General features: G+C 58.9%; 1 protein-coding gene across 11 annotated transcripts in view; it reads left to right on the forward strand.

Annotated features, from left to right (window-relative positions):
- The window catches only part of SYT7 (synaptotagmin 7), a 60,823-nt gene that overhangs the window by 19,061 nt on the left and 27,587 nt on the right, over positions 1-14,175 (forward strand). For 10 of the 11 annotated variants that reach the window (XM_060303112.1, XM_030833967.2, XM_060303111.1 and 7 more), the window contains exons 2-3: positions 6,652-6,755; positions 10,888-10,967. In XM_060303112.1, coding sequence (XP_060159095.1) covers positions 6,652-6,755; positions 10,888-10,967 — 184 coding nt within the window. Of the gene's footprint in view, positions 1-6,651; positions 6,756-10,887; positions 10,968-14,175 lie in introns of those variants that run through there. The other variant, XM_060303115.1, reaches the window with a different exon arrangement.

The raw sequence follows: 14,175 nt of genomic DNA on the forward strand, positions 1-14,175 counted from the left end.
GCCATAGCAGGGTCAAGGACAAGTTCAAGTTGCCTTAATTCCCCACACCTGTTTTTTCCTCTGCGAAATGGGAATAATAATTTTAAAGGTTGCAGAGAGCACATGAGATGGTGCCTATAGACTTCCTGGCACGGTGTCTACCACAAAAGGCACGTGCTCAATGAATGGTAGCTATTATTTGATCCTGACAACACCCCAGCAGGGCAGGTCAGGGGTTCTTATCATCATTTGAAGGTAAAACACTGAGGCCCAGAATGGGACTCGCCCTGGGTCACTGGCTGGGAGCAGAGGTGGGACTTGAACCCAAGTCATTTGCAAGTCTACTGCCTGTCCCACTGCTCTGCTCCAGAGGACAGATATGCATGGGAGGAGAATTCCAGGCCAGAGGAAGTGCATGAACATTTAAACCTCGTGGACAGCAGAGTGGTCTAGGCATCTGTTCGTGACCGTGACCATGACCGTGACCGTGGGTGTGTGTGCGTGTTTGTGTGTGAGTGTGAGCATGGGTGTCCATTCAAGGGGTGAGTCAGCATGGCTTGTGTGTGTGTGTGTGCGCGCACGCGCGTGTGTTTATACGCAGGAGGCGGGCACAGGCGTCTGTGCCGAGGGTGAGTCTCCGTGGCTCGTGTATGTGGGCCATGGGTGTCCACGGCTCTGGCCTGTAGGTGCGCACCTGCTCCCCCTCCCCTCCTGTTCCACCCTGGGCAGCTGGTGAGCTTGCCCTCAGAAGTCCGTTCCCTCTCTGGCAGCTCCTCAGGGCATCTCAGCAGCCAGCGGCCCTGTTTGATTCTGTTCATCTATAAGTCATGGCTTGCTGAGGAGATGAGAAGGAGTTGGGAGTGGGAGCAGAGCCCTGGCAAGGGACGGGGTCATTTCTGCAGTTCACACCTGAAGCCCAGCCTGGCTTCCAGCTGTTGCCCACCCTCACCCCCCAGCCCCATGCCTCAACCCTCCCCATTCCTTGCCATAGGTGTTCACTGATACTTGCTCTTGGTTAAGCCCTGGGCCAGGTCCTGGGGCGGGGATCAGGGGTGCACGAGATCGAATAAGACGTGACCCCTGGCTTCCACTGTCCTGTGGGGAAAACTGAATGTGTATTCAGTATTTCATACAACACACTGAGGGCCAACTCCCTGCCTCAGATGTCTCTAATGCAGGGTTCGACGTGGTAATGCTACGATAATAGCTAGCATTTACTGCCTACTTATTCCGTGTCAGGCACTGTGCTAAGTGCATTCTTTGTGCTAATTCCTTTAAACCTCACAGTAGTGCTACGGGACCTGTACTATCCCTGTTTACAGATGGGGAAACCAAGGCACACAGAGATGAGGTCACACAGCTTGGAAGAATAAGAATCCGAATTGCCTGACAGTCTGGCTCCAGAGCCCTGGCACTTAGTCACTGCACCTTAAAAGAAGGGTGCAGGCACAGTGTGATGGGAGCTCTGTGAAATTAATTCCCACTGGGGAGATTATGGAAGGCTTCCTGGAGGAGGTGCTTTTCATCTGGGTCTAGAAAAATCAGGACTTGTCAGTCAAAGATGGGCATGGGGGAAGACCAGAAGGGATCCTGGTGTGTGTGTGTGTGTGTGTGTGTGTGTGTGTGTGTGTGTGTGTGTGTGTGTGTGTTTAAAAGAGAGAGCCTCTCAAACTCTGTCACTGCAGCCCGTCCCATCTCTTCTATCCCGTCTTGTTTGGGTGACAAGTGAGATAACGTATGCAAGCACTGGACATGCAACAAATATTTACTGAGCACCTCCTGTGGGTTTGCCTGTCACAGAGGTTATCAGAATGAACAAAGCAGGTACAGCCCCTACCTTCATAGTCTGGTACACAGTAGGCACTTAATAAATGGTAGCCTCTATTACTATCATTCCTAGAGGCTTGGGATTCCTCCTCATTCATTCAACAAGCATTTATTGGACACCTACTATATGCCTGGCTCTGTCCTTGGTGCTGGGAAGACAGCGGTGAACACGAGATTGAGCCCTGCCCTCATGGAGTTGATGTTCTAGAAGGGAAGGCTGTGTGTGGGCATCTTGTCCACTTTCAAAATGGGTCCACCTCCTCAGGCACACAGGTTTTATTTCCCCTGAGAGCTCCCGGTGGGGTGGCATGGTCAGAACCATGGGCTATGCCGACAGCACCTGGCAAAGCCTACAGGACTCTACTGGATTGTCATTAATCCTGGGCTCTAATTGGTTGGCATGGCCACCAAAGGCCTGGGCAGAGGGTCAGGGACATGCCTGAGTTTACATCTCACATCCTGGCACTCTTGGGACTGGACCCCAGAGGCCTAGCTCTCCTTGTTCCTGGCTCACCCAGCCTCCCAAGTCTCCCGATGTCATCTGTCTGCCCTTGTCTGTGTCTCGTCCCTGGGACCCAGATGTCTCCTCTGCCCACGGATAGGTCGTGGAACTCAGCTCTGTCAAAAGGCTGACTAGGGCTGCAATATTTTCTTTCCCCAAATGTTAATATGCTGACGCTAAGGGGACTTGAAACCATGTATGTCATCGGAGGAAGGGTTAGAAGGGCTGGGGCAGCTTTGCCTGGAGAAGACTGGAAGGGGACATGAGAGCTGTCAGCAGGGATTTGGAGGCCTGTCATGTGGCAGTGGGAGCTGGTTTGTTCCCGGCAGCTCCAGAGGACAAGCTTAGGACCTTGGGGGGAAGTTCCAGGGAGACAGATTGAGCTCAGCTCAAGGCACAGCAGCCCTAGCTACCAACGCCCATTTGTGGAGGGTCTGCATCCTGCAGAAGCAGCTTCCTGCCCCTGACAGGGCTGCCCAGGGCGTTCGTTCATTGATGAGGCCTGACTTCCAAGGTCCCTTGCAGCCCAAGACATAGTGACTCCGTGTTCTGGGAATGGTTTCGCCCTGGCTGGCAGGCAAGAACAGGCTTGCCCCCCTTGATGGCAATGTCGCGTGCAGGCCGAGGACATCGTGTCACTTTTGTTCACAGCATCGATGCAATTTGCACTGGCAAGGATTTGTTTTACCGTGGATTCAAGGGCTGTCCAAGGGTTGCTTGGGGTGGGGGGCAGGGAATCTTTGGGGGAGGGGTCAGCTGCCTGGAAGATGACAGCATCCGTTCATGCTGCAGGGGTTCCTAGGGTCACTGATCCAGGAGGGTTCAACTTTCCTTAGTAACACATCCCTTTCCTCAAATGGAACTTTCTGTGGAAGCCCAAGATGTGGAACAGGGAAACCATGCTGCTTTCGTTGAACAGGGTTTGAGGGGACACAGCCCCATCTACTCAGCATCCATCTCTGTGGCCCCTGAGAAATTCCTGGGAACCCTAAGTGTTCCAAAGAACACACCTGGAAAACCACTGGCCACTCGCCTCTGTAGTGGGTGTGATGTCGAGACAAAGAATGTAGACTGTGAGTCAGACTGCCTGGGTTCGAACCCTGGCTCCACCGCCTACTAGCTGAATGACCTTGGGCAAAGTACTTGGCCCCTCCGTACCTCAGTTTCCCCATCTGTAAGATGGGGACAGTCTTAATGCTCACCTCGGTTATTGTTGTGAAGACGAATTTGTTGCTGCATGTGGAACACCTAGAACCCCTGCTTCTCATCAGAGTGAGGAAGGATCAGCTCTCCACACGTGAAGGCACCGATTCCAAGAGGTCGCCTTGCTCGTGGCCACACAGCTGGTTAGTGGCCAGAATAAGGCCTCAGCCTCATTCTCCTAGACTCCAATTAGCCCAGTGCTAATTCTCCATGCCCACAGAATACTCATTGCTTAAGATGGGCATTCCCTGGGTCTCTGGGGACCACTGGCTTTTGGGATTGACAGCCTCTGTCCTCAGGGGCTCTCCAGCCTAGAGCAGGGCTTGAAGAGCAGTTTTTGATAAGGACCTTGTTTGGCAAAGAGAGGAAGAGGCTCCAGGGAGGTAATCCCTTGGAGAATTGCCCCATGGCCAGAGATATGTGGGGGAGGTGCATGCAGAAAGGGCACAGGGGCAGAGGAATCACCTGGACTCTGACCTCCTGCCACAGCTCCCAGCTTGTGAGCTCGCTGACTCGCCCTCTTACCCTGCCCCTCCCCTGCTCAAAAACCTTCCATGGCTCCTACGGCCTACTAACACAGGAAGCCCCTCGGCCTGGAAGACAAAGCCCCTCGCCATCGGGCCCTACTCTCATTCCCAGCCTGGATCGCCACTTCACTCCCCATAACCTAGTCCAGCTCCTCAAGCAACACGCCTGACCCTTCTTCCCCTCTCATGCCTTTGCTCTCGCCGTTCCCTCTGCCCAGATTGTCCTACCCTCACATCACATCCCTCTCCAGACCACACCAAATACCGCCTCCTCAGGAAAGCCTTCCCAGATAGCTCCCTAGTCCAGCAACCACTTCTTCATCTGTGTTTCCAGAGCTCTCTGTACACCTGAGTGGGAACTAACCCAACAACCTTAATAATAATCCGTATCTACTGAGTACTACCACGGGGTGAGTGCCATTATTATCTTCACTTTGTTTCTTTTAATGTAGGGTTTGTTTGTTTTTTATAAATTTATGTATATTTTATTTATTTATTTTTGGCTGCGTTGAGTCTCTGTTGCTGCGTGGGGGCTTCCTCTAGCTGCGGCGAGTGGGGGGTCGGGGGTGGGGGGCTACTCTTTGTTGCGGTGCGCGGGCTTCTCACTGCGGTGGCTTCTCTTGTTGCGGAGCACAGGCTCTAGGCATGCGGGCTTCAGTAGTTGTGGCTCTCGGGCTCTAGAGCGCAGGCTCAGTAGTTGTGGCGCACGGGTTTAGGTGCTCCGTGGCATGTGGGATCTTCCCAGACCAGGGATCGATAGCGCTCTGCCCCCCAGACCCTCCCCGTGGGGCAGGGGCAGCTTCCATGAAGAGAGTTAGAAAAAGCGCCGGCCTCATTCTCGGAAGGTGTGTTCGCACACCTCTTTACCACAGGCCTGGGTCTGGGGGCCCTGGTGGTGTGCCCTGTGGTGTTATGCACCCCCCCACCCCCAGAAGCCTGGAGGTTAAAGATGGAGGCCTCCCATTTGGCCTGAGAACTGTGACAAATGTGGCCCCTTCAGCCTTGCAGAGCTGCGCTCCTCCACCCGAGGGAGGGAAAGGCAGGACCAGTTCCTCCGTGTCTGTGGACTGTCCGGATCAGAGCTCCCTGGTGCTGTGGGCCCTGAGGTTGACAGTGAACTGGTGCAGTGGCTTCCTGGGGACCGAGGCTGTGGACCTGGGATGGGAGGAAGCTTAGTTGGCCTGGCAGGTGGACAGGAGGCGCCCAGCAAGGGTGGCTTTTTCCCACAGCTCTGCGGCTCCGGAGGTTGGGGAGGGAGGGGTGGGGCCCAATCAGGATTCTGGGGAGAGCGGGCAGCAGACTGGCTGCCCAGGGCACTGGAGTGGTGGTGGGAGGCGGCCCGAGGGCCCTGAGAACAGGGAATGACCGCCTGGCCCTCCTTCATGAGGCCCCGCAGCAAAGCATGAGACACCGGACGCCAGAAGCTAAAACCGAAGGAACCGGGACCAGACAGATCTTGTCAACTCTTAATTACCACCATCGCTGAAACCGAAAGCCTAAGCAGGCTCCTCTGTAAATAAACAGCATCCCCTTGACTTTAAGACGCGTCCCCGCTGTACACGTATTTACAGAGCACGAGTGATCTGTGCCGGTCTCTGTCGACTCGCTCCCCCACAGGACGATTTCTGGTCAAGTTTCGCCTTCCTTACGTTTGCTTTGGGCTCGTGTTTACAGCCACCTGTGAGGAGGGAGGGAGGAGGTTTAATCCGCATTTACGGGGGGGAGAAAACTGAGCTGTTAGGTGACTAAAGCCACACAGCTAGCAAGTGGTGGGATTTACACAGAAACCCGGGGTTTTGCTCCCAGGGCAAGTCCATCAGGGTTTCCACTCCGAAAGCATAGGACCCCTGAGCTGTTAGAATGGAAGCTGTGGGGCAGCCCCTGGGGAACATTCAGGACATTGCCAGCCAACAAAGGGGGGGCTGAGCCAATGGGGTGGGAGGACTGGAGGCGAGCTCAGGGGCTAGGGCATGGGAGGACAGGGTGTGCAGAGGCCAGCTGGGTAGACTTGCAGCCCAAAAAAAGCTGAGCCAAAGGGGATGAGGACGGGTCAGAGCGGTCCAGAGATTCCCTCTTTGACTATACATGTAGCTGTTGAGTCTTGGGCAACACTTAAGAGCGTCTGTCAGTGCCTGTGGGGCAGATGTTGTCAGAGGGACTACGGGAACTAACGCTTTGGGCAAATTGGGCTGGAGTTGTGGCTCCGGGTATGGGGGGGGGGGCGGGCGGGGATGGAATCATGCCACACAGAAGCGGTGGCTCTTTTAGAGGCATTTGAAAGCCCGGTGGGTGAGGCCTGGCCAGGCCAAGGGCACACTTGGCCTCTCCCTTCAAGGGTGCGAAGTTTGGGGGATGGTGCGGACCCCACGCAGGGCTCGTGCCGTGAGGGACTGGGAGAGACCTGCCCGGAGACTCCCATTTTACAGATGAGGAAAGTGAGATGCAGAGAGAGGAAGAGACTTCCCAAGGTCAGCCAGCAAGGCAGAGCTGGGAGTAGAACTTGGGGCACAGAGCTCCCAGTGGGGCTAGGGTGGTTGTTCCGGGGGGCTCTGGGCTGAGGGAGGGTAGCTGGCCCTGGCCGGTGAGGGTCTGACCTGTGTGTGTCCTCTGCAGGGGCGCCCACCCGCGATGTCCTGCTGGTCTCTGCCATCATCACCGTCAGCCTTAGCGTCACTGTCGTCCTCTGCGGCCTCTGCCACTGGTGTCAGCGCAAACTGGTGAGGCTCCCAAGGGCCCCGGGGACGGGGCCTGGCCCTGCCCCCACCCCCACTCAATTACAGGCTCGTGAACGCTCTCAAGGGCGCGTGCAGATGACCCACTTGCCCACATAGGCACACTTCCGTGGAAACTCACACCACACGCACGCACGCGCAGACTGAGAATCGAGGCCCCCTCCCACACAGCTCTGAGCGCCCCGTGCCCTCCGCCCACGGCCCCCAGCACAGGGCTGGGCGTGGCCGAGCTGGGCCTCCTGTCCAATGAGGAGGCTCCGCCTGACCCGGCCCGCACCCCCGCCCCCCTGGGCGCCCGCACATCCATCCTGGTTCTGGGGGTTTGTACAAGCACAAACGGCTTCTTTTCATTTTTAACGAGGGCTGGGAAATTAACGAGCAGGATTAGGCCATCAGTAAGTAACGAGACCATCAGGAGGGACATTCATCACCGGAGGGCGCCGGGAGGAGGAGGAGCCGGGCTGAGCCGCCCTCCCTGCGCCGCGGCCGCTCCCAGAGTGGGGCTGAGCCTCGAGAACCCTACTCATCCCCCGTCCTACTGCCCCAGCTTAGAAGTGCGATGGGGACTTTGGGGACTGCAGGGGCGACCCCCGAAGGTGGGCCCAGAGGTGTCCCAGGTGTGGGGCCTTTCCAGGCTTAGGTGAAGAAGGGTCCCTGGCAGGCACCTTCCATGCCCCAGATTGAGAACGGTGGGAGTGAGGGCAGGGTGCCGCATCTGGGAGCCCCATTCTCTCCCTGCCCGCCACAGAGGGGCGGGGGGCACGGTGGGGGGAAGGGCTGTGCACGGGTGCTGTGTGGGCGGGGGCTCAATGCCTTGGTCCTAAAGAAGAGAAGGGGCAGGTGCTCCTGGGGAGGGCCCAAGAGGCCCATAACCCAACGTGCTTCCTTCAGGAAAGGCGAACCCGGGAGATGGGAGTGTCATTCTTCATCCCGGGACGTTCAGCTTCAGGAAGCTCCTTTCCCTGGAGAGGAGCCAGGGAGAAGGCCAGCCCTGCCCCACGTGTGAGTGTGTGCGAGTGTGTGTGTGACTCGGGCCCACTCCTTGCAGGCAGGTGCCAGACTGGCTGCCCTGCATTGTTCCTGGATTTCCTGTCTCTCTGTCTGTCTCAGAATTTCAGGGGAGGTGGAGGAGGGGCTTGGCCACGTGCTCGTGTGTGCGAACGTCCTCAGAGGCTGGGGAGTGGCTCGCACGCACTGCAGCCCTGTGCGCCTCGCTGCAGGGCCCGTCCGGCTGTCTGTCTGTCTGTATTTGAAGGCAGGGCAGGGTTGTATGAACAGGCGCTGCTGGTGACCTTGAGCGGGGGTCTTTTGTGCTAAGGGTGTCGACTTTGAGGGCATTGGTACAGTGTGTGTGTGTGTGTGTGTGTGTGTGTGTGTGTGTGTGTGTGTGTGTATTTCTCTGTGTTCGTTGAGAGCCCTACCCCCACTCACCTGGAGACAGGAGTTCAGAGATGACAGCTTTTGTAGCAGGTGGGGGCCTGTCAGTGCAGTAAGTGCCTTGGGAAGCTGAGAGCTGTGGAACCTTCCCTGGCCCAGCCCCTCCTCCCAGCCTCCAGCCAGAGCTTCCTCAGTGGTCTCAGGGGTCCGGACCGCAGTGTGTCCCTCTTGACTTGTCCCTCTGAGCTGCTAATAGAACGTTCCTTCGCCTAGGACCCCCCAATCCTGCCACCCCCTTCGAACCCCTGGTCTCAGAAGCCAGGGAGCTTTTTGTCCAGGCTGTCTCCATGCTCCATGGAAGGGGCTTTAAAATGCTCCCCCTGCACAGTTGCTGGGCTCTCCTTGCCTGCCTGTCCCCTCAGCAGCAGTGACGTGATACCTGACAGCCCAGATCCCATTTCCAAACATTAATAACTTCCTTAATCTCCAACTGGCTTTTTCCGGATCAGCCTGGCCAACCCCCTCCCTGATAAGCAGGCTTGGGGGATTGGGCTTCTTTGGAGCTGTTTTATGTCTCCTGTACCCACCTGGGGTTCCTATCGTTGCCCCATTAACTTCCCCTGACTCCCAAGGCAAGTCCTGCCCTGGTTTCTGTCCCCCATGTGCCGCAGCTCCTCTGCAAAAGGGTCCTTGCAGCTGGAGGGGAAGCCTCTCTGAGCTGTGGAAGGAAGAGGGACAGGCAGAAGCTCCCAGAGTGCCTTGGGTGAACCAGGTGCCGGGCCTTGGGGAAGGGGCAACGGACCAGCCTTCGAAGAGGGTGCGGACCAGAGCAAGTTCCCTGAAGACTAGGAAGAAAGAGGAGAAGGGGTGAGGGGTGGGACAGGGGGGCTCTCGGCAGGGTGCTGCCTGCCCCACGATGCCGCAACTGCTGGAGAACGGGGGGCGGGGCTCCTGCCTGAGGGTCCTGCCCAAGAAGGGCCCTTGGCCACCAGGGCGGGGCTCCAGGCTCCTGATCTGCCCAGTTGGAACTAGGAATTGTTTGGGATTTGAACTTCTGGGTAATGATGGGAGGGACCAGAGTTGAGCTGAGAGAGGGCAGCTTTTGTGGACCCAGGGGATCCAGCAGCTCTGTTTTTTAACTCTTAAAGTTCTGGCTCAGAGGCAACGGCCTGAGGCTTGGACCCCTGGGGGGGTGGGGCTTCCAGTTAATGGATTTGGGGAACTGCCGGGTACCAGGTTCCACACCAAGTACCAGAGCCCATACAGTCCCTGCCACTGGGGACTACGTTCCCTGGGGTGGGAGCTGAAGTAGGTAAGCAGAGTAATAATAATAATAATAATAATAATATCTGTGATGAGAAGCTTGAAGGGTGAGGGACCCAGGGCTGATCCAGTGACATCACACCATTTCAGACAGGAGGGGAAAGGGGGGCTGGAGAGGGCACGGGACGTGAGCAGGGTGACATGGAGAATGTGGGGCACTGCTGGGACAGGACCCTGGCACCCCTGAGGCACAGGGGTACTGGAGGTGGCATGAGGGCCCTCCCCCCACCTCCACCCCCTTCCTGGGAGCTCCACTGTTGTTCTCCCGAAGCAGGCGGCTCCAGTCCCCGGAAGGGGCTGCAGCTGGTGGGAGCGTCGGGGAACGCGGCCGTGTGGCTTTTATTTTGCTTCAGGGAGGATGCAGTAATTGACTGATGTGGCTGTGGTCTTGGCTCACATGACGGGATGTTGGAGGAATGTGTGCCTGCGTGTGTGTGTGCGTGTGCGTGTGTGTGTGCATGTGTGTGTCCCCGACCCCACTCGGCTGGGCAGGGGCAGGCCAGTGCCCAGTGGGAGACAGCTCCGGCCCCTGCACAGCCCCCCTCCCCCGCCCAGGCCCGTGGCCCCTGGGTGTGCGTGAGGACATTTGGTGGCAGCCAGGAATGTTAATGGTGCCAGGCTCTGTGTGAGCTAAATTTAGAAACCCAAACCAAAGAGGTGAACGGTGCTCACCTTCCTGGCAGCAGGCCCTGTCACCGCTGCAGCCCTTCCTCTAGCCAGGGGACCTGGCACGCCCACCCCGTCATCCTGCCCTGCCCCTCCCTCCACCCGTGCTGGCTGAGGAAGAGCCAGGCTGCCCCCGGCCCCAGCGTCAGTGGGCAGCCTCACTTCCCAAGGCTGCCTTCCTGTGAAGGAGGGTGCTCAGGCCCTGCCCTGCCTCACGGGCCCGGGGCAGGAGGGACCCCCAGGGAGCCCCCAGACAGTGACGGACATGGCCCCGGCAGGACTGGGCACGGGCCCTCTCCCTGCCCCTGCCACTCACGTCACTGGCCACTGCCAACCTTGCCCTGCAGGATGCCACCCCACCATCTGGGGGCAGTGACGTGGCCAGTGGGACGTGGCCAGGCGCCTGAGAGCCGTCTGTCCACGGCAGAGGGAGATATGCTTCTGGGAGCCAAGCCAGAGCCCCAGGAGACAGGCAGATGGGAGGGACCTCATCCCTAGGGGTCAGGGATGGGGTGCAGGTCAAGGGGGCGGGCCAAGTCCTAGAGCCCGATGGGGCCCAGGAGTTGCCCACCAGGGATCAGGGATTGGTAGGGCTGGCACCCCAAGGTGGTGACACCCTCACACGTTGGCCCCAGACCTTGTTGTCGAGGCTGGGCTCCAGTGTACTCCCCTTCCCCCAGGGCCCCGTTCTGGGGAGGCAGGGAGAGTCCAGCCCTGTCTCCCAGGAGTGACCCTGGTGCTGTCTCCACAGGGCAAACGCTACAAGAACTCCTTGGAGACGGTGGGCACGCCAGACTCAGGGCGTGGGCGCAGTGAGAAGAAGGCCATCAAGTAGGTGCCAGGCTTCGAGTTTGGGGTGGGGCACGCAGGCAGCCCAAGTGGGAGGACCACCCCCCCAGATCTGGCCACACACACATTCAGTTTCCCCCCTCACAACCTGGTGCCTTGCTCTCTCCCCAGCCCAGTCCCATACACCCACTCCCAGCACCTCAGGGTGGCCCGGGGCTCCGCCTTTCCTGCCTGTGCTTCCCAGACCCTCAGTGTTCCAGGGCCCCCAGCCCCGTGTTCTGGCTGGTCTCCCTCCCAGCACTGTCCGCCTCTTCCCTCGACCCCGGGCGCTGCTTCCTCCTTCCAACCCTCACGTCACACTCACGCTGTCCCCAAGCCCTGCCTAACTCCCCTGCACCTCCAAGCTCCTCCCCCAGCCCTGGGGCTGGGGAGCCCCTCTCTGGGGGTGGGTGGTGGCGGCTCAGACTCTTTCCTCAGACCCCACCAATGTTCTGAGGGTAACCTGGAAGAAGGACGGACAAAAACCCTGGGGACCCCAGCAGGACCCAGTGTTGGTCTGCTCAGGGAAAGCAGAGCGATGGGGAGAGACTCTCCCCTCCCCCATCACGCCCGGCCCCCACTGCGCAGCTTACCGCCTCTGGCTCACCCCAGTTTCCGCATTTGGCTCCGAGATCAGTCTTCAAGTCGGCAGGTCTGCCGTGCACTGCAGACCCTCTGCAGACCCCTGCTGAGGGTCACCGGGAGACGCTGGGAGAAGGTTCTCACCTGGCTGGGGGCTCTGGGAACAGGGCAGTAGGGGCGGGGCTCTCCCTAGAGGGCTCTGTACCCTTTGGCCAGTGCCTGGCCCTTTCCTCTCTGCTTCTTGGCCTAGGCCTTCACGGGGAGGCTGCGGGACGCCCCTCCATCTTAGCCTGCCAGCCAAGGGCTCCGCCTGGAAGCGGGGCCTCCCCCAGCCCTTCCTGCCCCACCCTGCCTCCTTCAACTCAAGGCCCCAGCCGCGCCTGCCCATGCCTTCCCTCCTGCCCTTCCCCTGGTCTATCTTCCTGTCTTCCTACTTCCCTCCTTCCTCTCCCCTTCTCCTGAGGGCTCCCTCCCTGCCCCTCGTCGGCCCCCCTCCTCTTTTTGCATCTCTTGCTCTGACCCTGTTTGGGGCCTTCGCAGAAGCTGTGGGTGTGTGTCTGTTGGGGGGCGGGTAAGTGAAGGGGTGGGCCAGGCCGAGGCTGGGCTTGGGAGGAGGCCGCGGGGAGCCTTTGAAGCTGGGTTTGGTTGCATGCTCTCCAGTCTTCAAAGCCGAGAGCTGGCAGAGCCCAGGCCCCAGGCTTTCTGAAGAGGGGAGGGACCACATGGCGGGAGCACGGGGCCAGCCCGGCACCTGCCACCTCCAGGCCAGGCCTCTAACCGAGTTTGCAGCCACGGTCTGGGCCAGAGAGCTTGTCTCTGCCAGCTGACCATCAGCTTCCTGGGTAAGGCTGTGTGTGTACTAGATAGACCTAAAAAGGGCCCACAAGAGAAGCAGAGAGGGGGCAGTGGGGCGGGGAGCAGGCTCTGCGGGCTCTCTAAGGCAAAGTGAGCGCAACAGTGGGTCGTCCCCTGCCTCTCTGTGGCCCTGCAGTCCCTGCCCCCTCCCACCCGGCTGAGCTTTCAGACCCTCTGCCCCAAGGGGAGGAAGCCACCTTTCTTGTCTACATGCCCCCAGGTTCCTAGGCCTTTGCCTCTTCCCTGGGCCCAAAGCCAGTCGAGTGGCAGGAAGCAGGGTTTACCTGCTGCACAATCTCCCCCTGGGCTTAGGACCTCCTCCAAAAGGATCGTGTTATCAAGGATTCTGGGAAGCTGCATTCTTTAATACTGTTTCTCAAACTGTGTTCCTCAGAGCGCTTGTGCCCCATAAAAGATTAATAGTGATCCCATGAATCAAGGGTTCCATGACCAACTAAGTTTGGGAAACAGTGATATTCATTGGCACATTAAAGGCTCTGAGAAGTCCTGCAGTACAGGAATCAGTGTTTCATAAACTTCTTTAATTAAAGATCCTCTTTTCTGGTACCACAGCGTACAACCCAAGGGGCCCTGGAGCTCCTTGGAGCACAGGGTGGGAGACCAGCCTGGCAGTGATGACCCTGGGTGGATCTCTCTCCAGGACCTAGGGTTGGATGGCCCTCGATTTTGGAGATCTGGAGGGGGCAGGGGGAGAGAGGCCTTCCAACTGCTCCATCTCTCTGTTACACTAGGGGAGGGGCCCAAAGGATGTCTCTGGTGGGAATAGGGAATAGGCTCTTCTGTGGAGGGAGCCTCCCCAGGGAGACTCCCCCCCCCCCCCGCCGGTCGGGTTCCATCCCAGTGGACTGTTCTGCCTCTCCCACCTCCGGCACCCACTGCCCCTGTGAGCTGGCTCAGGACTTTGGCCTTGGACCCTGTGCACAGAGTCTCCTGTGGGATGTTTCCAAGGTGTTCTCTGGACTGGCAGAGACTGACCACACCAGGGAGGCCCAAGGGGGCCCTGCCCACCCTCAGCCCAGGGCCACTGTCTCCTCCTGGCCTGTGGGGACAGCTCAGCTTCTCTCGCTCTTTCTCTCCTTTGTTCCCGAGGCTAAGGTTGAGAACCAAGGTTGAGGTCAAACTCTGGGGGTGGTGTGGGGGAGAAACAGGTCCCCCAAGAACACGTCTCCTCCATCCTCAGGGGGTGTGCCTCCCGACAGTGCCCTCCCCGCAGCGGGGCTCTCACCTCGGCCTTGAGCAGTGGCGTGGCCTCAGCACACGCCAGGCCCACCCCTGACTCTCCTCCCCGAGCCCCTTCCCGTAGACACATTCCTGAGGGCTCAGGCGTGGCTCCTTTCCGGAATGTTCCTTTGGCCTGGGAGTTGCCCTCCTTTCCCTGTGCTCCCAGTTCTGCTCTTTGGGGTCCCAGGAGCCTGACGAGCTGGTGAAGCCCCTGGTCCTCCTGGGGTTTCCGGGCCATGCCTTCTGCTGAGGCTTCTGTTGCCCTCCTCCAGGGGAGGTCCCTGCCTTCTCTGTGCTTCTAGCATATCTGCTTCTTCGGTAGGACATGTCACAGCACAGGAGCGGGTGGGGAGACTGGGGTACACGTTCCTTCCAGACCCAGGAGCTCCAGTTTGGAAAAGGACAGGGGCAGGCCAGGTACATGCCAAGGGCTGGAGGCTGAGTCTGCCCATCTGTCCCCCCACAGAAGGGCAGGCTTCCTCCGCACAGGCCCAGGCCTCCGCGTGAAGGGCCCCCCCGTGACCTGCAGACA

This window comes from Globicephala melas, chromosome 8, assembly GCF_963455315.2.
Source record: "Globicephala melas chromosome 8, mGloMel1.2, whole genome shotgun sequence".
In the NCBI taxonomy this organism is placed as follows: Eukaryota; Metazoa; Chordata; class Mammalia; order Artiodactyla; family Delphinidae; genus Globicephala; species Globicephala melas.